Source organism: Aythya fuligula, chromosome 3 (assembly GCF_009819795.1).
Source record: "Aythya fuligula isolate bAytFul2 chromosome 3, bAytFul2.pri, whole genome shotgun sequence".
Taxonomy (NCBI): Eukaryota; Metazoa; Chordata; class Aves; order Anseriformes; family Anatidae; genus Aythya; species Aythya fuligula.
In genome coordinates, this window is record NC_045561.1 from 93534034 (window position 1) to 93561389 (window position 27356).

General features: G+C 36.5%; 1 protein-coding gene across 2 annotated transcripts; it reads right to left on the reverse strand.

Moving 5' to 3' along the window:
• GFRAL (GDNF family receptor alpha like) lies at positions 1-27356 on the reverse strand. Of its 2 annotated transcripts, none has more exons than XM_032184425.1 (10): positions 27226-27356; positions 23933-24067; positions 17617-17775; positions 16713-17135; positions 15924-15980; positions 14842-15169; positions 11419-11678; positions 8910-9008; positions 2468-2549; positions 1-560 (listed from the first exon to the last, which is right to left on the reverse strand). In XM_032184425.1, exons 1-10 carry the CDS (start codon positions 27245-27247, stop codon positions 503-505), a joined length of 1623 nt encoding a protein of 540 aa, XP_032040316.1. In that variant the 5' UTR covers positions 27248-27356; the 3' UTR covers positions 1-502. The 2 variants fall into 2 exon arrangements, with proteins under 2 accessions (XP_032040316.1, XP_032040315.1); XM_032184424.1 differs by lacking the exon at positions 1-560 and adding an exon at positions 1350-1493.

Below are 27356 nucleotides of genomic sequence, written 5' to 3' on the forward strand. Positions count from 1 at the left end.
TGCAAATCCTAAAGAAAGAGAAAATGTCTAGTGTAATAATTGTTTAAAATCTCTAAAACTCTATCCAATATACTGCACACCAAAGATTCTTGCTCTTCTGATCATGTCAGAAATTTGAATTTCTAAATTTGGTGCCTTTGTTCTCAATCAATCGTGGTCAAAACTGGAACTGAGTTCAGTGTAACCAGTATTTCATTCCTGATACTATTTGTTATGTGAGTTACATTTAGCAGGAAGTCAGAAAAAAATCAAACTAATCAAATTCAAAATCAAATTAATTAATCAGATGCTATCATAACTGGTTAATACATACGCTGCTTATGGTAATAGTAGTACAACAAATACCAGTCCATTACTTTGTGCTGACCAGAATCTGATCATTACAAAGATTGAACAAAGACAACCAATCACTAATAAATAGAAGCTTAAATCTAGAAAAGCAACTCAGCTATAGGGAGAAATCCAGAACTCATTGCCACAAAGTGGGATCCAGAGTGGTGGGTTAGCGCCCGTGACTCCCAGTACAGTGCATGGGGAGAATAGGGCACTTCAGGTATTGCCTAGAGACAATGAATAGGAAACAGAGATGATGAGAGGGGTTGTATGTTCTCTCTTGAGAACTTTGCTTCAGCCCCAAACAAGTTTTTTTTTTTTCTCCACTGGGCATTCATACCACAGAACATTGTCTAAAATGGTGGTTTTCACATTGACAAGGCTCACTCGTTTCTTTCAGAAGCATCTCAGAGGAGAAAGAATAACCAGTTTCAACAACAACATACTGGTCAAGACAAAAGCCTGGGTAGTCAGAATTTAATTCCCCTACATACTGAGAGTGGCTGTAATCATGAACTCTCCCTCTACCCCACAAAGTGCTCTGACATCAAACTACAGGCAGCCTACCTGTACATACTACCTCACAAATACCCCATTAGGTACTTGTAGAGCAACCTTGTGTACAAAACTCCCACATATGTGCTTTCTTTCATCACAACTCTCTGAATGTATCCAAGTGGATTCCTTTTTTTCCTTTCTGTCAGATGAATCCAGATCCCCAGGATGGCTTTCAAAGTTTGCCACTGCTAGGCATGTTGAAAGGCCAGAATCATGCCAATACAGCATTTATACCCGTCATGTGAGTCTACAGATATAGTAAATGTGCAGCTCAGGACAGATCTGTGAATCTACACAAATGAAAGAGAGTAGAGAGTACTTTTTTTTTTTTTTTTTTTTTTTTTAATGCTTGTGAAAGTTTTAATATGTGTTAATAAATATAAAAATCTTTTGTATGCTCAACATCAAAATTCCATAATTTATTGTAGGTTTTCTGATATATATTTTATTATCGCATATGTACAACAGGCTGGCTTTCAAGAATAGCCTTAAAAAGCATGAGCAATGGAGTAGTTCATCTGTGACTTTTATAATGGACCATAAATGTTTCAGAAGAATGGTCTGGCGAGGGACTTCTTGACTCATGTTTTGTTCTGCAGGGTCTGAAAATAAAGAATGTGCATGTATTTAACAATAAACTATACAGCTTTGTTTTGAACTGTGGTTTAATTGAAATCAGTGGCAAAATTCCCCTCCTTTTATGATGAACACTGTGGTATAAAGTAATTCCCTTCACCATTATTAATGTGCTGTTCTTTCTTCCATCCCCTGTATTCTTTAAATCTGAGTTTTATTTATATGCTGATATTCCTGTAACTGCAAGCCTAAAGAGAAATCCTCTGTGCCCATATATCCTTGACTTGCCTTTTGCATTTTTCTGCATGATTCGTCTTTGATCTGCCTCTAAATTTAATAATGAAATTCGACTCAATATCCCTCCCACTATATATGGCTCCTGCTACATCATGTTCTGTTACCTATCATCTGACAGTGTAATTCTTGAATTCTGGCCATTTAATTTGGTCCAAGAAAATGTATCATTTAAGAAAAGGCCACGTTCATTTGACTAAGTGAATGCACATTTCTGTTTTCTTACTGAGCACTGGCATATGGGCAGTTTTTTATACTGTGTGTGGGAATGTTTACAGAATCCTATCAGCAAAAATGGTATTTGGCAAGAATATTAACTTCAATAGCAGCATTCACTGTTTGGTTTTTAAATATGTTATAATACTGAATATTCTCATTTCCTTTCTGCATTACCTCTGCCTGCTACAGAGCTAGAAAGGTAGCCTTGCAGAATTTTTGAATTCAGATTTCACCTTCTCCTGCCTTGGGACAGGAAATGAAACCTCCTAAAGCCTGGGATCTCTGTATGAATGGAGGGCATTGTAGATATGCATCATATTTCACTTCTTCCTGCTGACACCCACAATGTCAGTTCTTTCCATCACTGGGACATGCTGAACTGTTTTTAAAGACAATCACAGTGCCAACCTTTCAACTAAATCAAAACATTTTATTTTCTGCTTTTCCAGTTTCCTAGAACCAAAGATTAATACTCCTATCAAATTACCTGATCTTTAGGAGAGTCAACAGGACTATTCCTAGGATGAGAACTATGCAGGAGGAATAGGCAATAATGTAGACTGTTTCACCTATAAGCCAAAACCAGAAAGCAGACAAGAAACATTTACTTCTGTGACAAGAATCAGGTTTGAGATCTGAATTGGAATACATACATGTACATATGCACACTAAATTAGCAATCAATTCTGATGCCAATAATTAAAAGGAGGAAAAAAGCCTAGGTGGTATGCCGAAGGTAGGAATTACTCTTCCTTCATCAGCTGGTGCAAAATCATTTTCAGACTCCTCTTAGTAAATACCAGCTCCATGTGTAGTGATACACTTCATATGTGTACCACTACCTTTTACTGTACCCCAGGGAAACTGCAACAGCTTGTTACTCTGATTTATGTTTTGGAGTATTTTCCCTGTTGATTTTGAGGTGTTAATTTTATTCGATGTATTGAAAGAAATCTGGCTCTTACATATCTGCTAGGTTTCTTTTTCTTTTCCACATATTACCATAATTGCAGTGTGAAGCAATAGTCAATCTAGAATCAAATTAATGTGAAATGGGATCTAGCATTGTGTTTCTGGGCCTCGTGCCCATGGAGTTTCCTCTTTCTCTTAGGCTGCTCACCAAGAAGTCACTTAGGCAGTTTACATGCTAAAAATTCCAGCTGTTGAACAACTGGGAATTGTTTCAACTTTTGTTTCCCAAATGAGGGGAAACTTGTTTTTGCTGGTGGAAGAAATGTAGGAGTTTTGATCAAATATTCTGAAGAAAAAAAAATGGTCTTGGTACAAAACATCAGCCCAGAACTTGGCATCAAAGGGTACAGAAATTAGGACTCAAAATCAGAGCCACAAGAATAAAGAATGAAAATTTTTACTTACTTACTTTTACTTTACTTACTAAGTAAGGTTTTCCACCTTACTTAGTCAGGGAAACACCCACCAAGGAAGAGGCAGAGTCTCAGCCCCATCACTTACCTGAGGTGGGAGAAGGTCAAATTCTGGTCTCTGAATCAATTGTGATTATTATGTAGTACGTGTGTGTTTGTGCATACACACACACAAGCTATTGAAAAATACTTAATGTGGTGAATATTTGATGGAAGAGGGTGTATTTTGGTCCCAGTGCAGGACTGCTAATACCATATGTTCAAAGATGGTGTCCTTCCTCTCAAGTTATGACAGCTCTTTAAAGTGATAACTTTTAGGAAAAGAATAATTTTTAGTATTTCTTTGCAATTTTTGATCTTCATTGTGCACTGAAGTCAATTTTTAAAACTTCCTATAACTGCAGGGGCTGTATATATATATATACATGCATATATATATATATGACACTTCAGACAAATAGAAGTTTTCACAGTACCTCCCTTACCATGAGGATTGATAAATTATTCTGAAGAACAGTCATGGATGGTAAAAATGGAATAATCAAATTTTACCAAAATATTTTTTATTTAAGAATTTTGAAAAAATATTGCATTCTGATTAAATAAAACAATCTAAAATGATCAAATGAAATCCAAATGTTCTTTTTTGTGTGTAATTTTTACAAAAAAGATATATTTTTGGTGAACTACTTTCTTGTAAAAGAGATGTTGATTATATTTTCAGTTCTGTGGGGAACACGTGAAAGTTGTTAATAATGAGATCATGCTAGAAGCCATATATTTTCTCCTGCCTTCTGAGAAATTAGAGAATTTGCAAGGCTGTGAGAGGGCACAGTTTGGTGACTGAAGGGCTAATTCTTCATTTCATATTTTCATTTTATATATTCTTTGTGGCTAAAGTACTTGAATGTGCCTATTTACGTTTCCTTAAAAAGTTGGGGTGTCTGTTTCTTGATCATAGAATCATAGAATCATAGAATCATAGAATGGCCTGGATTGAAAGATCATCTAGTTTCAACTCCCCTACTCTGGGCAGGGTTGCCAACCACTAGAACAGGCTGCCCAGAGCCGCATCCAGAAAGAAGAGCTCATCCTGACCTTTTTTAAAAATTCGAGAAACAGTTATATTAATTTTCACTATTAATCTATATCCATCCAGTTGTTGAAATGTGAAATACTGATAGTGATGTTAATAAATATAAATACAAAATTTTGTCTCTGTTCATCCCAAGTCCCAACCATGAAAACCAGAATACACATGTAAATTCTTATATGACATAACAGTCTCTTATGTCTGACCCCATTTTGATGACTGTATACAAGTTATTGATCAGCTGAGTATGATCTAAAAAAGAATGTTTTAAGGCTTAAAAAGCAGTACCTTAAACAAGCAATAAAAACTGAAATTAAGCACATTTGTAGTTATGGGTTTGTAAACAACTTAAGCTCTCATACTGTGCTCCCATTCACATTTAGCAGGCATCACAATGATTGAATACATGATTAAAAATTAGAATATTTTCCCACTCTTAGCAGAACTGGTTTAAAAAAAAAAAAAAAAAAAAAGCGTACCTAGGTACTTATATCATTACTCTTGAGAAGCAGCCATCTCTGTTTTTTGGTTCTTTTCTGCACTGAGGTGCCAATGAGCAAACCTCTTTTGGGTTCTCTGACCAGGTGGAGAAAAGGATACAAATATCTGTGTGCCTTGTGAGGAGTGAAAGGCACAAATAATGTGTAAAGACTTCCAGTAGAACCAGATAAAATGCGAGATGTTTCTATCTCCGTATACCAGAGAGTGAATTGACACCAGTGGAGAGCAGACATTTCCATTGCAAAGGTGCAAGGCTGTACTGAGCTGTACTGTCCTGTGGAGGTGTTTCATGCTCATGAGAAGCTAGGGGACCAACCTAGGGACAAGTCTATGGCAAAGCCAACATGACTGTGTGACAAATGTCTAACCCTTTCTTGGATAGGCTGTGAACCTCAGGGACACAACCAATGGAGCAGTAGGTACCAGTGAAACACTAGATGAAGCAGTGTATATAGACATACAAACATTTCCAATGACAAAGTTTTGATAAAGGATAGCTGTGCGCCCAGCAACTGGAACAATTAGTGGTATCAGTCTTGTGGAAATCTACCTGTATGTGTAGTGAGATGGCTGTGAATATTGATCAGATAGATGAATTTTGGATTGTGCTCAAAAGTTTCTTGGCTACCTGCAGCTTCTCACAGGCTTTTCCTACATTTATAAAACAATGAGATCGACAATGTTTCATACTTTACAAATTAAAGTTGCTGGAGCTGAACTAATCTCAGTTCCCACAGAAGCTGGTATAATTATAGATAAACCTTGCCAATTACTTGTTTATCTAGATTCTCAGCACAGCAAAACTGCTCAGTAGAAAATATATGATAACTCTATAATTTAAGAGGAAAATAACATGAATTCCAAGAGTTTTGGGTCAAGCCCAATTTTATTGTATCTCACAAGAACCAGATAAGAGTGCTGTATACCTAACTTCTTCCAGCCAAAAAATACTTTACCTCCAAAGCTCTACACTGATGAAAGTAAGTGCTTATCTTCACACATGATTCATTTTTCAAATTAAAGTGTAAGAAGCAATCTTTTCAATTATTTGAATCTGTAAAATCATAGCAATGATTTGCATAGAATGAAGTCAAAACTAGGCTGGAAGTGCATAACTAGGTAGGCAATAAAAATATTTTCTGAAATTTGGAGAACATTTTTAGTTTATCACATTATTATTATTATTATTATTTATTATATTTTATAAAATGACATAAAATTCTGGCCCCATCTGAACTTCCAGAAAAAGTCTCATTAACTTTTGTATGATCAGGATTCTGCCCACATCACACCTTGTTAACCAGGCCATATCAATTGACAGACATCTATGTTGTGTTGTTATGTACCCTCCTGGGTATGTGAACAAGAATAAATCCAGTTAAGACTGTTAATCAGCCCTCTTTTTATATTGCAAGCCAAAGGCCAAGGGCAGAGGACTTTATCTTTTACATCTTCTTTTCAGGATAGCCTGTGGTTCAATATTACTGGCATGAACCAGTTACTTGTGTGGTTGATTTCACTGAGTCAAATGGAGCCCCTTTACAATGGTAAAGCAGAAATGATACCTCTCCTCTCTCCATGTGCCAGCTGCGCCAATGCTTCCCAAAGCAATTAAGTGCTTTTGTTACCTAATCTTGTATTTGAACATCACAAATGTATTTAGGAGGCTAAGGTCTTTGAGATACATCATGCCATGATGTAAAAAGTTAGCAGGCATCAGATGCTCTGCAGCAACACTTTATGCATACTCAATGAGTCCACAACAAGTGGTTATCTCTTGTGTACAGAGTTGGGCATTTGAACTACTTTTGACCCAAGGTATTTGGCTACTACATTCACACCAAAATGTCTGTGTTTACACCAGAAGCTGGAATAATATTTCCCTGCTGAAAAGGATTATATTTATTAGCATATATATTTGAATATGTTTATATTTATTATTTATTATGAAACACTCCTTTTATAAAAACAATCCTATTCAGTGATTTGCAGTACTTTCTTCAAAGTTTTTGAACTTTTTAGGAACCCTGTTTTTTGAATTAAAAAATTTAGAGACTGATGACTCATCTGTAGATGGTCATTAATATGAATTTGTGAAAAAAACTTTTATTTTAGGCAAACTAAGCAAAGGATTCTTCTGAGATTTTAAGGTAGGGACAGCACATCAGCAAATGTTATCTCCAGCTTTCCAAGTTCAGCAAATATCCTTAAACATCTCCAGACACACAAAAGGCCATATTTGACAACTTAACCATTTTGCCTCTGCACCATGGGATTCTTCTTGGGATTTGATTTCAGTAAAAATAAATATTTTGTGAAGATGATAACTCCCTTTGCAGCCAGAGTAATGCACATTTGCTAGCATACGAATCCAGGATTCTGGGTTAGATTTTTGGCAGTGGTATTTATGAAACAATTTGCAATATGGTTTTTATCATCAGGTAAATATCCTGAATCAGATTCTTCTCCTTGACCTGACTTCCTATGAGACATTAATGGGTTAGAGAGTTCCCAGCTAGAGTACATGACAGGTCCAATAGGATGAATATTTTATTGTATGGTTTAGGCTGGTCAGCATTCTTTGTGTTTTTCTAAGACCATCCAAAATTCTGTTAGAGTTCAAGGATGGGTTCTTGGAAAGCATTCAGATTTCAGTGGGAGCAGAATTAACTGGGTGCAGCCTGCTTTTTGCAAGCATTTATCCAAATATTTGGGAGAAATGCATACTGCATTTTACCTAATGAAAGGTTCTGCAGTTAGAACTAGTCACTGAGGTGAAATAGCTCCCATTTTACTTTTTCCCACTTAGAGCAGAATTTCTTCCATTATAACTTGTATTATTTAACCACTAAAGTCTAGTTCCAATTACAAATTCAGGCTTCCCTTTAGTTGGCAAAGAGACTCCAACACTTCTAGCATACAGCAAAGATGCTAAAATTAATGCTAAAATTACATTTGAATGCTCAATTATTCATGATATACGTCTCAGGAATCCTATTCCTACCAATCTATATTTATATGTCCTATGTTGCCTACTTCAGCAATAGCTGAAGGATGGTGACAGAATATCCTTCTTTTTGTACTGCATGCAGAACTTGAATTACTTTTTAACTGTTGAAGGTGTTCAGTATTAGCATTACTGAGAACTACAGAACTATTTTGTGGTAATATCTGAAGTATCGGTGCTCTGCCCTGTACAATGTAGAGAACGTCACTCTCATTAGAGTCAATATTTGTGCATTAAGCTTTTTAGTGTTCTCGCTCTGTAATGAGGTCCTTCAAAAGAAAATATAAAACTCATATTCTTTCAACCATGAGACAATTTGTATATTAATTCAATATCCTTCAACTTTATGTCACTTACTTGCTCACTGTAAATGCATGCAAATAAAACCAGATGCAGCTCTTCAACCCTTGGGATATCACAATCCACAATTGCATGCCCTTCTGTTGCATGAGAAAGTAATATCTGATGGAGTGTAACACAAGATGCTTCTCAGATCACTTACTGTGTCTCCCTAATTTTGTTGTTTTAACTAGTATGGCACATATAGGCAAGAGAATCACGAGAGAAGTAGGTGTGACATCAAAGATAATCATTTATACTGCACATTATGACTACTACTCTCTAATGACTGTATGGAGAATCAGACACTGGCGGGCTTAATAGCTTAATTTTCCACAATTATAATATAGTGACTGTGAGCCATCTATTTCAAAACCACTTATCATAGAAATTGGTTCAGTCTCATTATCTTTATTTTGTGGTTACATAAGCTAAGGCAAGCAACTAGAGGTTTTTCCACATTATGCTGAATGGGGGAACAACAGGTAAGGCTCACTTTCCTGAACCCACCCAAGAGACCCAACCTTTTGTCTTCTCTATCACACACGTGGGAAATTTCAAGAGTACTTTTATTAAAATCATGAAGTGATTTGCCCAGACTCACCGTTCATTGAAGAAGAATGTCGCTGTGCTCTGGAAAGCTTTTCTTCTGGTACTTCTGTATTCACCCAATGAAAACCTTTCTTCTTAATTGAAATTTGACCTGAATATTGGCAAAACATCCATTTTAAATATTATTTTTAAAAAATAATTTATGTGAATATTATTGCTTGACATTTTGATAAGAATTTATAAAGGCAGCTATGTAAAAAATTTACTTATTGATACTCAGTAAACCAGGTGAATGAATGAATGTTAATTCTTCCTTTTTAATCTCAAGTATATCTCCCCTGTAGTTTATTTTATGGGGGAGAAGTGCACTTCAAAGAAACATATTCTTTGCCTCAAACCAACTTAAATTATCTTTCACAGAAACAAATTTAGAAATTTCTCACCAGTTCTAGATCCCTATTGCTAGTTCTTGGTATTTGCCCATTCAAATTTCAGTGTTAAAAATCCTTATCACCAGAGCAGTAAAAAGTATCTAAAGTTCATTTCCAGGCCAAACAAATAGGTTTGTAGAAGGGGTTGGATGAGGTCTGGAATAGACTCAATATCTCATAGCTACCATAAAGACAACCACATTTAACACAGCAAATTACAATCAAAACCGTAATCATATCTCTCTTCAGTTTAGTTGCATTACTACTATGCATCTAAAAAAGAAAAAAAGGACCAAAACAAGCAAGTTTCAAATCACTGTGCAACTGTTCTGTATAGTAGATGCCAATCTTTTATTTAGCCAAAGGCTCTGGATCCCCAGTCTGTTTTTGATTGACTAGCAGGAACTTCATTGTGCCACAGGAGCAAGCAAGCTTCTGTTCTTCAATCCCAATTAGGTTAGGGAAGTTTCCATCACAAAAAACCCTTTTATCCTGAGACTGCTTCAGGGAATGGCAAAAGCTGATGAGCAATTATTTGATTATTATAATGTGAGGGTCATCTTTTTGCTTTATAGGTAAATAATAACTAACAGAGTGATGTGATCAGTCATTTGGACTATTAGATACAGCTGTAAAGCAAACAAACAAATAAATAACATTCATCAGCAAACTCACTGCCAGTACAGTCTCAAATCTAACAGTGTTATGGTATTGCTTTGTCAGGGGAGCTAGTACTTAATTTTAAATTTTTTCTCAGGCTGAATTTTAGTACTGATTATCTAACCTTAAGGGCAATGTTTCTGCAACATGATTTTAATTTCTGGGTAGACTTTGAGTGACAAGAAAAAATTATACCATTATCAGTGGCAATTTTTTGACCACTAAAACTCAAGAATTAGCTAATTCATTCAATGAAATGCGTGCATGCAATTAATATGTTTTTAAAAGACATCCCATCAGACAGAACTATGAAATAATTAATCCTTTTCATTGAAATCTTTGGGAATAATTACTTCTCCCTAGGTAGCTTGCAAATATATAATTACAAGAAAGTGACTGGCATAGGGTGCACTGTTCAATTGAGTTAATCCTAGTGTTTTTACTTAAGGCTAGATCCTGAAGCCTCCATTCACAGTCTTAGCAGCTTTGAGAGTCCAAGTCTTGGTTGTGGATGTGGCCTCACAGTTCTTTCCCAGATAGCTAGTTTGCAATTATTTCCGTGGTGCCGGGAATACAGCTAGAGATAGTATATACATGTACATGTATTTAAATTCAAGGTGAATGAAATTAAAAGATTCCAACAGTATTTTGGATATAAGAAGTTTAAACTGTTTCCTCTTAACTGTGTAGGTCTACATGATCCTCTACCAACATATACAAAGAAAAACAAATGAATTCCTCTCCTGGAAAATGGAAATTAATGCATTGCCTTCCATGGCTTGTTTTCTAACACAAGCAAGACCTGTGCTCAGAAGTAAAAGCTAGAAAACTCTTGGTTCAATTTTTTATTCTTTCTCATTACTGTTAAGAAACTGTGAAAATAGAAGACTACTAATTTCAATGATTTTTATGATTTTTCACAACACAGCTAACCTGTGCCTAAAATGCCAATCATTTTTAAGGTTAGCATTTATTAGATAGCTTCCTAAATATATGTCAGCCAGCTTACAGTTTAAGAAATACTAATATTTATACTCCAAGAGGAGAAGAAAAGGAAGAGAAAATAACATAATATATATCATATGTACCAATATGTACCATGTTATTGATACAGACACTACACAAAGGTACAACATTAAGCAAATGGCAGAAAGGCCTTGAAACTTGTCTGATCTGCATAATATTATACACCCCATAAATTATTCTTTTATTGTTATTCCAGCCAGAAAATTAATGTAGTCAGATATGTAGCCAATTTATTGATTTACTGCTAGTATAAAGTATCTCTCAAAATCAGAGAAAAAACTGCACATGCAATTTGTGTTTCCGTTTGGATTAAAACCCCACAGATATCAATCTTGGTGATATCAATGGACTTATAGTAAATATATGCTAAAGATTTGCTGCAAACCAGCAATTTAATTTAAACTTTTAAACTGATTATACTTCAATGTGTCATGTGTTACTCACGTAGCTCACTGAAGCAGGTTGTGCTGTGAAGCATATGATGGAAGAGCTTGCACAGTGGCTGTTCTGCTGGAGGTGAATTCTGGCAGGTGCACTCCACATGCAGCATTGTGCCCCAGTTGCTAATGTAGGCTGCTTTGCACTCAGCATTTGCAGAACAGGGCATGTCATCCTTAATTAAAGTTTCAAGACAAGCTTCATCATCATAGCATTTTTTGGTCACTTGTCTCCAACATTTTGACTGAAAAGTTTTATATTTTTTCCTGGCAGAAGAAAAGGAAGTATACAAACAAAAAAAAGATTTCACAAAAAGGTAGTTAAAAATGATCATAAAAAGACAGTTTATTCTCAAGGTATCATTTCAGTCTTAAAAATCACAATATTTGGTAATAGCTGGCATAATTTGGCTCTGATTTGCACCTAATCAGTTTCAGTGAAACTGCAAATTTGTAATTTGAGAAAACAGTTGGCTTTAGTCAAAAAGTTTTTGAGAAAAAACAACTGTACCCCAAATCAGCACCTGTATACACTTTCCCAGGGTCCAGCAAAAATTATTGTGAATACCAACAGTCTCAGATTGTCAGAGAAGAGATGTGGACAGAGGAATAAGTCCAGTCATCATCATGACAAAAAAAAGAGGCACCTTTCTAGTGGGTAAGCTTGTTGGATAGCATGGTAGGAAGAGTGGATATTCAATGTAATTAAAATAAAAAAATCCACATCCAGTGCTAAAAAACAACTTACCAGCCAAACAAAAACCCCAGACAGAATGCTAACAAAATATGGCCAATGATGTAGAAGAATTTCATTGCATATATTAAACTTTAAAAATTAATTTACAATGGAGATAAGTTATGTGAAGAATTAATTTGTTTCCCAGCTCAATAATCTTAAATTATTTCAGTTTGTTTGCTATTAGGTGGAATAAAATTAGCCTTTAATGTACTAGGTATGACAATAGAAAGGATCTATTAAAGGCTAACTAAAAAATCTGTAGATATTGATTGGAAACCAGTTTATCACTTGCATTAAAGATTAGCGGACAAGAGTAGTAAATTGTTGTTGCATATTGTTCAGTAATATATTAAGATAATTTTTCTTAATCATAGGTTAGCATTAGGCTGCTAATCAATTGTTCATATTGTATAGTTCTTACAAGCAAGTGACATGGAAAAATGTGGAGTGTTACAATGCCAGATAGGACCTTATTGTAAATATTTTCATTATACAAAGAAAGGCTTCAAAGCAGATGCCACCTCTGTACTAATGGAATTATTTTTGTTCACCTCCTGATTTATAGATACGTCTAGCCATAATTCACAGAATAATTTTGCTAATTATGTTCACTTATTGTCAATGCCAGGAAACATTAATGCTCTGAAAATAATGGGTAATTCAGCAAGTTTCCATTATGATATTACATGTGTACACATGCACATGCACAGACTTACATTTGTAGCCCAATTCTTCTTGACATAAAAGGGGCAATTCCCACTGACGTCAATCTGAATAGCCTGCACAGAACTGAAAGCATCTCTTGGTCTCCTGCTTTGTTTACTGAAAGTTAATTTGAGCACAGCTTTGAGGTAAAAATCAGGTCTAAACCACAAGGGAACCAGGGACTACACTGAAAATCAAAGTGAGCCAATTGACCATCCCCAAATGGTGGCAATTAAGAAGTGTGAGCATAGGCTAATCCTTTCGTATATTTTCTAAAACAAAATAAAATCTGAAACTGTGTTACTCTTCATTACTTTGGTAGTCTGTGAATGTTTCATGGCAGCTTTTTTCACATTTCAGCATGTCTGAGAAGAAAAGAATAAGATGAAAGTTTTGTGAAGGGGCAAGTGGCACAGTGCTTCAATACAAAGGGTCAGAAGATAAGGTGGAAGAGGTAATTACTTTAACCAAACAAACTTCTCCTAGCCTGCTGCATAATTTGTGTAAACAGCTAGAGGGCAAATGTGCAGACTGGCAGGTGTTATCTGAAGAAAGTGCTAATGAAAATACCTCACAGCACAGTTTGTCCAGTTGAAATGGACAAATGAAATGTTAAGAGTCATGGAACTGGCAGAAGAAAAGGCTGCACTAGGTCCCAGACCTATCAGAAAATGAATGTTTTAGTTTACTTGTGGAATTAATGCATTTGATGCACCAGACATCTATGATAGATAGCCAGGTGGAACCTTGTAGTCACTTTTCAGACCGGATTTCAAAGAATTGCTGTCTGCATCATAACCTAACTTTCTGCCTGGGAAAATTGGGTAAAATGACCTAATAAAACCTAATAATGTGTTATATAAACCTAGTAATATGTTCTCTACCCACATTTGGTTCATCTACATATTTTAAATATTCTGTGTGGTTTTTGTATGTGGTTGTTTGCCCAGAGAGGTTGTAGGTGTCCCATCCCAGGGGGTGTTCAAGACCAGATTAGGTCTTGATGAGGCCCTGAGCAGACTGATCTAGTGGGTGGCATCCCTGCTCAGGGCAGGGGGGTTGGAACTAGATGATCTTTGAGGTCCCTTCCAACCTAAGCCATTGTTTGATTATATCTCTTTCATGAGATGTTTTAAAGGCCCCTTCTGGGTGAGTTCGTGTGAAGAGGTTCTCTAGATACCCATGTGTTTGAATGGACATAGGGAGAAAAAGCACTTGCTGAAAAGGTGGAGTATGAAGGTTTTCTAAGTGCTGATAAGCTCTAGAGAGCTGTTCAACTTGCAAGAATCAGCAGTGCATGCTGGCAAAGAGTCTCTGCTGTACTACCCAAAGACTGGCTTATAAGTCAGTGCAACATTACTTTTATAAGCCTACAGCTGAAGTTGGCCATGAGCATACAGTTGAAGTTGCACTAACCACTATGAGGGAAGGTGTGAGTGTGTGAACAAACTCTGTGAGGGAACAAACGAATGTGTGGTGTAAATGCCTTCTGCTGTTGATAACATTTGGAGTTAATCAAAAATAACAGCATAAAGAACAGAAGATGTTCTAAGAAGTGCTGACTGTGACCTCTGTCCTCTTAATTTTATCCCATATCAAAGAAAAGGGACTTTGCAACAAACCCTTATCTTGGAACATTCCTTTTGCACCTGAATAGTTTGGAGTAGTGCTATAAGGTGATTATCAGATCTTGTGCAAAAAATAAATAAAAAAATGACCACACCAAAAATTGTGTTCTAAAACTGACATCTAACTAAGATGTCATGATCAAAGATTAAAGATGGTAAACTTTCTGCTGTTTCTATCCATGAAATATGGCTTTTTGAAATGTTAAACACAAAAGATGATATAGAATGGATACAGTGCAGAAAATAATTTTGCTATAGATGAGAAATATGGCACATGTAAAAAAATATTTGATCAAAAAATTATTCTCAGTCGTATGGCTAGGCAAAACTTAGGAAAAGTAACATTTTTTCTACTTACCTGCAGAATTCATTTTCCTCACACATGTGAATTACATTTAGGCATGATGGGTGAGGAACTGCAGTAACTGCACAGAGCTTGCCATGAAGAAGTTCTTTGGCTCTGTGGCAGGATTCATCAGGCTGGATACAATCACAAAATATCATCATTTGGGCAACTTCCAAAGGCATGTTGTGATAGAAGAACCTGATGGCTGCTTGACATTCTTCCGTGTTGCACTTCTTACTTACTGAGCAGACCTTAAGGTACAGGGACAACTGTTTGTTACATACTTCATCTTCAACACAGTCCTTGTTCACATCCAAACAGGTTCTGTTTGCTGTGTGTGCTAAAAAGAATAATGATTTTTAAAATGAAATCACAAGAAAACTTTTCTCAAGTGACAACTGGTGATCAAGTGAATTGATTATCCTGCCTGTTATATTCCTATTAAAAACAAGTTTGACTCCCAAAAGCTCTGAGACAGCTCTTCCAGCACTGCCTCTTTTAAGTCCATTCTTTAGCCTTCATATTCCTCTCTTCTACTGCTTGGCCCTCATAGGTAACCCCCCTGCAAGTTTCTGCCCTTGCCAGATGGTGAGGAAGAAGAAAGTGAGAAATGGAGAAATGGAAATTTCTTCATAGAAAGTAAGGTTTCTGGGAGCTAGTGGTTAGTGGATACTTGAACTACTTGAAACTGCTGACATCTCCCACTGGGCTACAAAACAACCAGTGGAGAAGAGAATACTCTGTTTTTTAAAGCTAGTTCAGTGTTTTTTTTTTTTTTTTTTTTTTTTGTGATTTTTTTTTTTCTCCCAGCCTATGCTATACACCTTCCAAAAAGATCTAGATATTTCTGACCTTATAATGTGGTTACCTTTTGGAGTAAGTTTTCCCTCTATATCAGGAATGGTATTTTTACCTATAATTTTTGGATTTTTTTCTATAGAGTAGTTTAACTAAGAATACGTAGGGTTCTATTGTTTCCCTTCTGTTCAGTAGCTTAAATGAAACTATTCATTTTAATCTGGAGATACAGTGTATATTATGTGAAAAGAGAACTGAAACTAGTAACTAGGATATATAAATAAATTCAGAATTACCTTTTTTGGAGAGAGCAGATAAACTCCACTGTAATTTTGTTTCCATACTAATATTTTCTAGAACAAAAAATATGTGGATATAAGCATGTGCAATGATAAATCATGTCTCAGCTTAGTTCTCAACTTTAAATTATTGACTGTGTTGCTGGCCTAGTGCTGGTAGTAAAAATAAACAAGATAAAACAAATCAGCTTGATCAAATAGGAACTGTCAGCTTGTTAAACTCTAAAAGCACTGTTAAATATATTCACAGATTTTGGGGTGAAAACACAGTTTCTCAATTGCTGTTGATAACATTCTCTACATAATTATACATCTTGTGAACAGAAGAAGAGTTTTAGAGCTGCTCAGCACAGAGTAAAATCAGGGTTACTGTAAATAAATAAAGGCCAGAGGCCTTAACATGTTCATCAGTACATACAGTTTTTAAAACTCAAAAGGTTTGTCAAGTGTTAAAGTAAATGCAGGCAGAGAATTCTTATTATTAGAAAACTGTTCTTTTTTATTATTATTTTTGTTTTTAGTTATAGTGAAGTACTGAAAGGGACTGATTAAGATCAGGTTTTGAAAGATTAACACATTGAAGGAAAATAGAATTTGCACTTAGGCTATTGTTTTGCTATCAGATTATTCATTTGCATCTAAATAACCTCTTAAAACTATCTTGTTTCTAAGGTTAAACTGCAAACAATTAAGAGATTTATTTATTTATTTATTTATTTATTTTTCACAGATGTGCTCATAATAATGCACATATGAAAGGACTCAGATTCTTGGAATAGCACTAACCTGTGTCAGTGTCCTGACTTTTATCATCATCATCATCTTCAACATCATTTTCATTAACTGCTGAAACTTGGTTCTCTTGAGAGTATTGTAAACAAGGGTTGTTAAATATTCCCTTCCATATTTTAAGGCATCTTATTTGAAGTGGCTCTGAGCACTTGCACTCTCCTAGCACTGTTTTCTTCAGTTCTTTCCATGCCGACAAGCATTCCTGGCCACCTGTTGGGAGCCTGCATTCTTCTGCCTCTGCCTGGCATGCTCGCTGGAAACTCTTATACACTAAAAAACAGTATGGGTCTTCTTGACAGTGTTGTTTTGCAATGCTGCAGTCATTCCCTATTTCATCTGCGTATCTTTGGTTTTGGTGGTTTCTGTCTTGCCTAAAATTCAGCTCAGCATCAGATTTTGAGGAAGTTTTCAAATACTCTGTCCAAATAGGTAAAAAAAAAAAATAGAAAAAAAAAATAGAAAAAAAAAAAAAAAAGAGAGAGAGACAGGTATCATAAGGAAGTTAGAAATTCATCGCTGGTCAGCTCATAAAAACCTGCAGGAAAATGAGTTAAATGTCCCTAGTCATGACATAACTAAATTCAGCTGTATGTATATATACACAATTTTAGCCACCAAGATTGGACATAAAATGGATTATCATTTCAATTCACTGCATAATCTCTGAGGAGAGAATAGCAGTTCCAGAGCGTGGTTCATTCATTGCCTAAACTAGTTATTCAAGACAGGAAGAATTACTCCTGAAAGGATCTACCAACACCATGAGCTGTCCTTTGTATGTAAAACCCACACTAGTGTAACTCCATTCAAGTTTTTTGCTATACCAGTAAGAAATGTAACCTCATTTAATGGAAAATTTTTCTTTTTCATAATTAAAACTTTATGTTTAATTAGTTACCTTTGCCAGTACTGCATTGTTTCCCAAGCAAAGCTGTGACGCTACAGGAATCATCTGTAGCGCAGACACAGTTCTTAAATTCTGGGTATTCGTCAGCCAGGACCTGGATGATTCTATTACAGCCACTAGTGTCTTCTGCCTTGCATCTATTACCTAGAACTCACATTTAAAATTATAATGTTGTTAATGTTTATGAACGCTTAAGGGATGTGGTTACATAAAACAATTCAATTGAAGCACAAAAATAATGTGTTTTGCCAAGAGAAGATGGTTCGAGCCTAGTTTTGTTTGAAAACCAATCATAATTTACAAATTTTAAATAATATTCTGAGTGATGTAATAAAGTTGTGGGTACAATATTCCCTTGTATTCAATCTGACCTATTACCAGAATATCTGTTCATGTTCATGTTTCCAAAGCACATAAAATGTTAAAATGATTACTTCTGTCAGGAATTAAACAGAATTAGTGTACTTTTGTCTTATAGGAGAGTTCATTTAAGGGACCATATTCACCGGAGTCCACAGAGAGGTAAGCCAGGAGACACCATTGTGCTGGATTGCAATGACAGCAATACCTGCAAGGAAGGGGAATAGAGGAGCAGAATAGTTGGGATCTGAGACCACTTCTACAGAGCATGTGAGACAAAATATATCAATCACCCCTCTGTTTATGGACTAAATGGTTTTCATTATTGCTTAAGATTGTTACACATTTCTTAAGAAAGTTACATAAGAAGCAGTTTATTACCATTTAAGTAAGTTTTATAATGTGAAAGTCATGGTCTACTTTGTCAAAGTAGGTACACAGTTCCCCAGACCAACACATTTTCCTCTCATGAATATTAATCATCTCACAACATGGAAGATAAGAAATACGTGGCTCACAAGAGGCACGTATTCAGGCAAGTCATGGGGTGGCACAAGGATTTGTTTTAATCTATTAAATGCATATGCTACTGTCTCTGCCCTGTCAACAGTGATGCCTTGGTTCCTGCCTTGCTGCTTCCCAGGTGGGCAGTGTGGAGTACCAGCGCTCCAGGAAAACTGCAACACTCACAGCCATGTGTCACCACTGCCACTGACAAGTTTTAATGGGATTACAGCTTTAATGTCATTTATATATCGTTGACAGGAATATCAGTGGAAGGCAGTCAAGATGAAGGCCTGCAAGAGGAAAGAGTGCACTTTGCCTGTGCCTGAAGGAATGAGGATAAACTACGCCATAGTGCACATCCCCATCCTACTACTCCCAAATCCTTTTACAAACAGTACCTCTGTTGCCCTTTTTCCAGTTGGTGTTGCTGACTAAGGAGACTTTGGGTTTGAAAATATGCACTGCTCCAGGGGCATGTCACAGTTCAGCAAGGAATCACAACTCCCAGTCTCTGCTCCCACTTCACCTCCTGCTTCTGTAAGGGAGGAAGTCATAGTGCCTGGGATTGCTTGTATATGTCCATCCCATCTCATTGTTTCTTCTGAATTTTTAGGAATATGACCCTCACCTTTACTCTCACATTTCCTTCTCTTCCTAGTAGCCAAGAAGCTCAGAAGGTCTAATAAGAGCTATTGAAGGTCATGGACATAGGACACTCCCTGACAGTAAAGATAGGATGGAAAATATGTGGTGACATGGAGACTATGGATGCCCATGAATGTAGGTGGAGGAATATTCTACTGTGTATTTTATCCAATGACTAAAGAATAATAAGAGAATTTCAGGAAACAATTTCAGGAGGAAAAGTTTCAGGGGTAGGAAAAACAGTGATGATGAGGAGGGGCTTGTGTAAAAATTAACTAATTTACAAAATTTATGACTGTCTTCTTCATGGTCTTAGGGACACTTCAAGGTTAGAGGTGGGCAGAGACGAGAAAATAAGAAACATAAATCCCAGTATATTTTATGCAGGTACCCCAGTCTTACTTAGCTTATCTACCTTTATGGTACCAACCACACTACCAGTGTATTGTCCTATGAACATACTGATCAGTTACAGCAGCTGACAACCAGGGGGTGGGATGTAGGTAGTGGGACTATGAACTTACAAAGGGCATAGACAGAATCAGGAAGCTCATCAGATATATAGGGTTCCCTTGCCTGGCCTCTTGAAAGCTGTGTAGAAATAACCTATTATCAGTATTGGTCTGTTTGTACACTGTGTTGATTCAGCTGTGATGAAGAGTAGAAAATATTTTATTGCTGGTTTTCAATTATTTTGCTTTATTATTCATTAGTTCTAGGTAATATATTTTAGCTTATACATATGCTACCAAGGTATTTACAAAAAATGTTCTCTGACCTAATGCTTAGCAGCTATTCTTCATTATTTGATTTATTTATATGTACACAATTTAGGTACATGTGACCACATAGAGAAGCGTACACAGAGTAGAAGCTGACACATCCACAGTGATAATGTCTCTTCTTGCACAGTCAGCTCTGAAGTCATCTCAGTAGGAACTGCATCTGAAGAGTGCAAAGGAAAATACAGTGTTTTCCCTTCTAGCACTGGTGAGACTGCATCTGGAGTGCTGTGTGGAATACTGGACTCCTGAGTACCAGACAGACATGGGCATACTGGAGCGGGCCCTACGAAGTGCCACAAATATGATGAAGAGACTGGAACACCTGCCTTATGCACAGAGACTGAGAGAGCTGGGATTATTCATCCTGAAGGAAAGAAAATGATACACATATTCATGTGTATAAATACCTGATGGGAGGGTAATAAAGAAGGAAGGACCAGACTCCTTAGTGGTGTCCTCTGACAGAACAAGAGGTACAAACACAAGTACATAGAAGCTGCCCAGAAAGATAGTGGAGCAACATCTTTGGAGATATTCAAAATCCATCTGGAAACAGTCCTGTAAGATCTCCTGCAGTTGACCCTGCTTGAGTAGGGGGGATAGGACTAGATCTCCAGTGGTCCCTTCCAACCTCTGTAATTCTGTTACTCTAAGAAAAGTAAACCAGTAAACCTACTTCCATATCTAATTCAAAATGTGGTACCTTACTTGATTTTTTTCTTTTGAACCCAGACGTTTCCAATTCTGAAACATTAACTACTGGTTAAATCAGGGCTCAAAAGTTTATATTTTTTTTCAGTGAAATAAAAGAATAAAAACCACAAACACAACAAACTCCAAACCTTAAAAATCTTCATTCTGCTATGCTGAAATATTTTTGACATTTTCAAAGCAAAAAATATTGATTCCATAAAAATTAAATATTTTAACCTTTTTCAATCTGACATGTCAACTGTCTTGTAGACATTTTGATCTTTTTTTTTTTTTTTTCTTCACTGTATATCATGGCATAGAAAAGGAAATGGCAGAAGGGCAGATCTCAGAAGGCCATAAACTGAGATTCTGAAAAGGCTGCTGTAGTAGAGGAGCAGTGATGGACAGTTTGACTGAGTAAGGAGTCACTTAGGCAATTGTCTAGAGAGTGTCCCCTGTCCTGTTCTGAAGAGCAAAAGATGTAGACCATGATAATGCACACATTTAACTTGGAGTTTACTGCCTGAGAGTCTGAACTATTGAACTTGTACCACAGAGCAGGAGCATTATTATCATTTGTAGTTAGATTTTGATAAAGAAACTAGCAAAAAAGAACTTTTATCTTGTCACCTCCAAATACTACGTTTATGCTCAACTCTAACGGGGCCTTTTCCACACACATAACTCACTCCATGAAATTTTTTATTTTGCATATGTAGAGTACATTTGACTGATAATATAATGTTGTTCTTAGTAATAATGCTGCTGGTAGGTTTTCTATTATTGTTCCAGTGAACTTTCATAGAGGTAACATCAGCTGTCTGACTGTGGGTCCACACCCTTTGGTACATAATAACCACATTTAGAAAAATTTGCCCTAGACATAACAGGCTATTTGAGTGCTCTGCAATGCTGGAGAGTCTTTGCTAAATGCTATTGTCATAACAAAATATACAGATGCAAAACCAAACAAAGAATCACAGGAGAGTTTATTTTCAGAAGGTTTCCGTGATCCAGTTATATGTCATTAGTATTAGTGAATAAGAAATGTGCTTTAGTGAGAGAAATAGCATACTATGGGACAATGCAACAAATCTAAAGGGGAATCCACAGAACTTATTATACTGACTCACTTCACCTGGTGGCAGGGTATGATGAAGGCTACAGTAGAAATCCTGAACTTTATGTCAAGTAGTCTTTGCACTAATGCTTTTGTGCATGATGTGAGAGATAAAAATTCAGCTTCTAATTTGTGGAGAGGTTTGGGGCTAGACAGTTTATCTTTAGCTCACTGTGTTGAGCCTGGAAGTACTGCATATTCCAATATTTTTCTTCAAATACCAATTTTTGAAACTGCTCCACTTCATATAAAATATTTAAAAACTCAATAGAGCATGAGCTGAAACCCAGTTCCTTTGGGAACTGTTGTAACCATTAGGATATCATGTATTTTTCATTTACTCTGTCTGTTCTTAAAAGTATTAAGCCATTCTATGCAAAGCAGATACATGTCTGGAACAGGACACACTAAGAAGGAACCTCAGATAATTTTCTGCTCTAATTATTTTAAATATTGCCTTGTGACCTGGGACACCTGGGTTCAAATCTCTGCAACAAATCAGACAGCCAGAGCCATTCAGGCAGCTCCTACTGCAGGTGAATATTCCAGCAATGGGCTGTTGAGCGTGAAGCCAGGCAGTGCTTTCTGCTGCCTGGCTTCACACACAGACCAAATGTGAGACTGCGCTCTTAACTCCTGACAGGGTGACATTCACTTCATGAATCCTGCTGAAATTCAGAACAGAGTATGGTGTCAGGATATGGCAGGTTTTGTTTAAGCAATATCAATATAAGGAGAAGGAGGGTTTCCATGGAGATTTAAATACCTCAGTAATTCCCAGTGACTGAGAATGTGCCTTACAGAATTAAGTTGATAGAAATAGCAGTTACGTACCTAAATCTCTTTGGTTGCATTTATGAATAGGGCCAAGGCACTGACTAGGCTAATGGCAAGTGACTGTGTATAGATTGCTGCACTTTAGCATGGTAAAGTCCAGTCTGTGAAGATAGCATGGGCCTGGAATTGCTACCAAGGTGCAGTTTTGTGCAGCCAACCTAGGGGTAAGAAAATTAGCTGTATGTGCACATGCTGTCACATGGCAGTTGGAATTAAGGCCAGAAAATAGTCCCTGACCCATTTTATTTACTTATACTGATGTAACCTTGGCAGATCTAGGCCCTTGACATTTATAAGTTAACAGAGAAGTCATCCTAGTGACATTACCATGTTGTACTGCCACTCTTTTTCTCTCTTCCATATTTACATTATCTAACAAATGAATACTTAACATTTAATTGCACGGTCTTTGGAACTTTATATTTAAATCTAAATTTAAAGAAGGGAAGACATTGTGACTGATACCCAATGACTTTTATGTGGTTTGTTCAAGAAGACTCTAGGCCTTTGGAGAAATGAACATTTTCATCTGAAGTACAACAAAGATTAAGATGAGTTTCAGGTCAAACATAATACCTGGTCTTCCCCAACTTAGAACATAATTATACTTTACTTGGAAATGATGCACCAGTCATTGGAAGTACAACAAACAGAGACAGAGACTATTTTTCTGCTTCGTTTTCTTTTTAAGGATCTGTTTACAATTCAAGGAGGATTAGTCACATTCATAACCTGCAGTTTATTGTATCATCACTCCTTGGAAATGACTCTGATATGTTGGTACTATTCACTGAAAAAATGCAGTATGCCCCCCTACAACGCAACTTTCTTTGAGGAATGCTTTATTTGATCTGTTTCTTATCATAATATAGCATTAAAAGAAATAATTCTAAGTAAATACTATCTCTCTTTTTTTTTTTTTTTTTTTCTTTTTTCTTTTTTTTTGGGGGGGGCTATTGTATTAAATGAACTCCGAATTACAGAAAGCAAGGTTGGAACCTTTTTCCAGTTAAATTCTGGAAAATGATTAACATAAACCCACAAGAACATAATTTCTGCTGAATTCAGGCTTGCTGAATTGGTTCAAGCTCTGACCTTGCTTATAGTCCAGAAATTTCATTTACCACCTTATTTAAGGGACAGTGTCACTGTTACTGAGAATAGAAATGGCCACAGTCAAGGATTTCAGACATTTGCTTCTAATACTGTCCTTTGTTTTTTGAAATCTCACTGACTTCATTCAGTTACCACTGTAATATTATGACATAACACGAACGTGCAACAATTCAGCAGTTCAAATAAAATATATAGTAAAAAAAAACAAACAAACAAAAACACGGTGTACACCAAAAAGAATTACCTGAAATATTGCAGACATCTTCAACAATACTCCAGACACTCTCACATCCATTTGCAATATTTATACATTGCTTACTGAAGTGCAGACAGTCAGTAGTTTGGGCAGTAGCTGTATTTATGAAGTACATTAATAACACTGTAAAAATGGAATACAATGACTATTTAACACAACAGATACCTTTAAAATTTACATTTAGACAATAACAATATAATTTAGTGTAGTTTAGTATAGTTTTTTAGATTAAAACTATATAGCCACTCACTTTTTGATAGAATAAAACTTTTCCTGTTTTACACCTGAAAACATAAACTTTTAAGTTTTTAAAGTTTCAGTGTGGCAAATTTTATATTGTTTTTACTCCAGAGTTGTGATATCAGCCATAGCTACATATACCGTCCGTTCATAGATACAGAATAGAATAGAAATAGAATAGAAATGACTGTAGTACTGAGATCCCCAATAAATTATAGAGGGAAGACTGAGTATACAATTCAGAGGAAACATGATTTTATTTGGATTGCAATTTCATGAAGCTAGAGGCTACACAGGAGTTCCTATGAATAGAAGACATGAAAGAAATTTGAAAGCTATACAGCTGTTAGATAATAAATAGAATTTTATTTCATAATGCAGTACTATTCACCCTCTTTATTTTTATTTTGCATTTCTTGAAAGCGATCTTCACATTTATGTCTCTGTCTTCCCTGCATGCACTGAACCTAAGGGCCATATTAATTGCATAAAAAAAAAAAAAAAAAGGTTCTAAACCTGAAGATTGATGCAGAGTTTTCAAGACAAAGAACTTTTAATCAGCACCACCTCTGGCTTAGGTGTAGAAAATTAGATTGCTTTGCTAAGGGAAGACAAATCAGTTGGGGTTTAGCTTTTTCATCAACATTCCCCCGGTAACACAATTTCTAATTTGTAACCATGTAACCATGTATTTTAATTTGCTGTAAAATCAAGCTTCAGACACAGATTTAAGGCTTTATCAAACTAGCTGCTGAACACCTGCTGGGAGCATTTTCTTTGGATATTGAATGACACTACATCTCCCTACCAATGCTCATTTTTTATGATATTCAGGCAACTTCATTCAAAATTTGAAGAGTTTCCATCTCTATTTAATTCCTTAAATATGATCTCTGAATACGAGGCGTGAAATATTGTCTCAGTACTTGTCCAGACCTTATCCAGAGGAATGATACATTTGAGAAACAAGAAATGAAATACCAAATATGTCTCTTAATGATCTCAAAGAACTGCTACTATTTAGAGTAGATACCATCCCTTCTGGAAATGATGCTTAACATGATGTAATAATGCTGCTGTAGGGAACTCTTTCTGGAGACACATTGATAAGGATGCAGTAACATTTAATACTTTATAACTGATAGGTGCAATAGCATTTAGTGTGCTTCTGAGACATATAAGAGGCCACGTGTGCTTATCATAAGAGGGTGAAGTTGCTGCTAATCCTTTCCCATTTGTGCATATCTCTTCTATTTCTCAGATCTATGCGGGGTAAATTGTGAAAGCAATCATCTTGAGCCTGTGATACTCTTTTAGTCTGCTTCTGCCAGTCAGTCTGGAAGACTGATTGATAGACATGACTCCTGCCAGTCAACAGTGAGGAATATCCAGCTGGCCCATCCAAAGGAATAATTTTGGCTCATTATCATAAAATGTTATTCCTGGGACTGCCTGTAAAAGTTCTAACTGCAAAGTTACTTACTATTTACTTAAATTACAGAGAAAAAATTGCTTATACCTTACAGGTGAGAATGACCTGTATACATAAGGCAGTACAATATTACATATCCAGAAACTTTTAAAGTTTATACTTTTTAAAGTATATTTTGCTGGATGGCCATTTCAATATGCTTTAGGTATTAATGCAGTGGAAGATGTATACCTCCAACTGGGATCCATAGCACAAAGACTCTGTCAAGAGTCCCTGCTGTTAAGAAAGCTTTTCATTAGCTTTGGCTGAAAATGAATAGTCAAACTAGGGACTAATTAAAAACCCAATTAGCAGCTCCTTTGTTAGGATTATTTCAGACTGTGTGCATTTTAAACCTGACTGGAAACTGTGCCACAAAAAGAAAGAAATGCTTTTGCAAAATGAAGAGGTAAGTAGCATAATCTGTGATTGAAGCTAATTCAGTCATAAGAAAGGGCTTCTCCAGATCTAATGATGTATTATGGATAGGTCTTTTGTTTCCTCAGTAGTACACTGGTCATACTCTGGCAAGACTACACAAAGCAGTTTGGCCTATATGATTTTAGAATGAAATGCAATCTAGTTATCTAGCAATCACTTGCTTAAATTGACAACCATTATTTTAGTCATTCACTTTAGTTATTTTGGAGTGTTTGGAATACTCAGAGGCTTGTTTGCACTTAGGAAAGTTCAGGGCATCTAAAAGTTACTTTGTAACTAAAACTTTTAGAGGGATCTAGTTTGATGTGAGGACACATACATTTAGATTCCATATGTCTATTTTTGTACAGATGTCAATTCATTTTTTGGAAGAATTTGGTATCTAAATGATGAGGAGGTAAAAAGGACATTTTAACACCTTCATTTTGCAGATTGGGAATTGAGACACAGAGGAATTACAGTGTCTCACCTAAGAATAAAAAATTATCTGGCAGATAATAAAGAATAATAGGAAACTCTGATTTCTCAAGCTGTGGTTTCCTGTGCAACAAGAGCAGCAAGATAGCTAGCTCCAAAGGAGAAAAGCAAACAGTAGTTGATATCAGGGGTTACAATTGTGATAAAAGACAGCTTTATTCTAAGAAAACCTGGAGCAGAACTACCTACAGAATATTTTTAACAGTGGAGTAGAAGTTTAGAATAGTGGGATGGTAAAGAGAGAAGCAGCACGTATATAAAATGTAGAGAGGGGAAAAAGAGGAGAGAAGAAATAAAGAATGGGTTGTTTCATGCTCACTTCTACTAATTATTTCTGTACCAGCTTTGTTGTCTTCCATTCCCTCCCCCCCCAACTTTTATTTTTTTCCCCCTCGATTCAAACAGAAGGGGAAATGTCAATAACCCTCCGTGCAGCACTGAACGCTTTCCACTTAGCAAACGTGGCTGTTTATTCAGACAAGGCATCCCATCTGCATGTCTCCTCTCCTGCTCAACTTCTTATCCGTTCTGGTTCCGCCGGCTGTGCTACCCATGTTCAGACACACCACCCGGGCCGAGCCTGGATGAAAAAGGGTCAGAGGGACCGGTGGGGAGGAAGCGAGGGGTCCCGGCGAGGATGAGCAGCACTTACCGCGGCGGAGGAGCGCGGCCATGGCTACAGCTCGGCGCCGGGGCTCGGAGCCGCCCGTTCAGCACCTGCGGAGCGGACAGCGCCCGGACGGCCCCGAGCGGGCACCCTCCCGGTGCCAGCGCCGGGCTTCT

Excerpts from the sequence above, each read along its gene's own strand:
- GFRAL (XM_032184424.1), bottom strand. The coding sequence starts at position 27,247 with ATGGCCGCGCTCCTCCGCCGCG. Across the intron at positions 24,068-27,225 it reads GGCCGCGCTCCTCCGCCGCG|TGTTATTAATGTACTTCATA; the intron begins GTAAGTGCTGCT and ends CCATTTTTACAG. Across the intron at positions 2,550-8,909 it reads ACATTCTTCTTCAATGAACG|GTGAAACAGTCTACATTATT; the intron begins GTGAGTCTGGGC and ends TTTGGCTTATAG.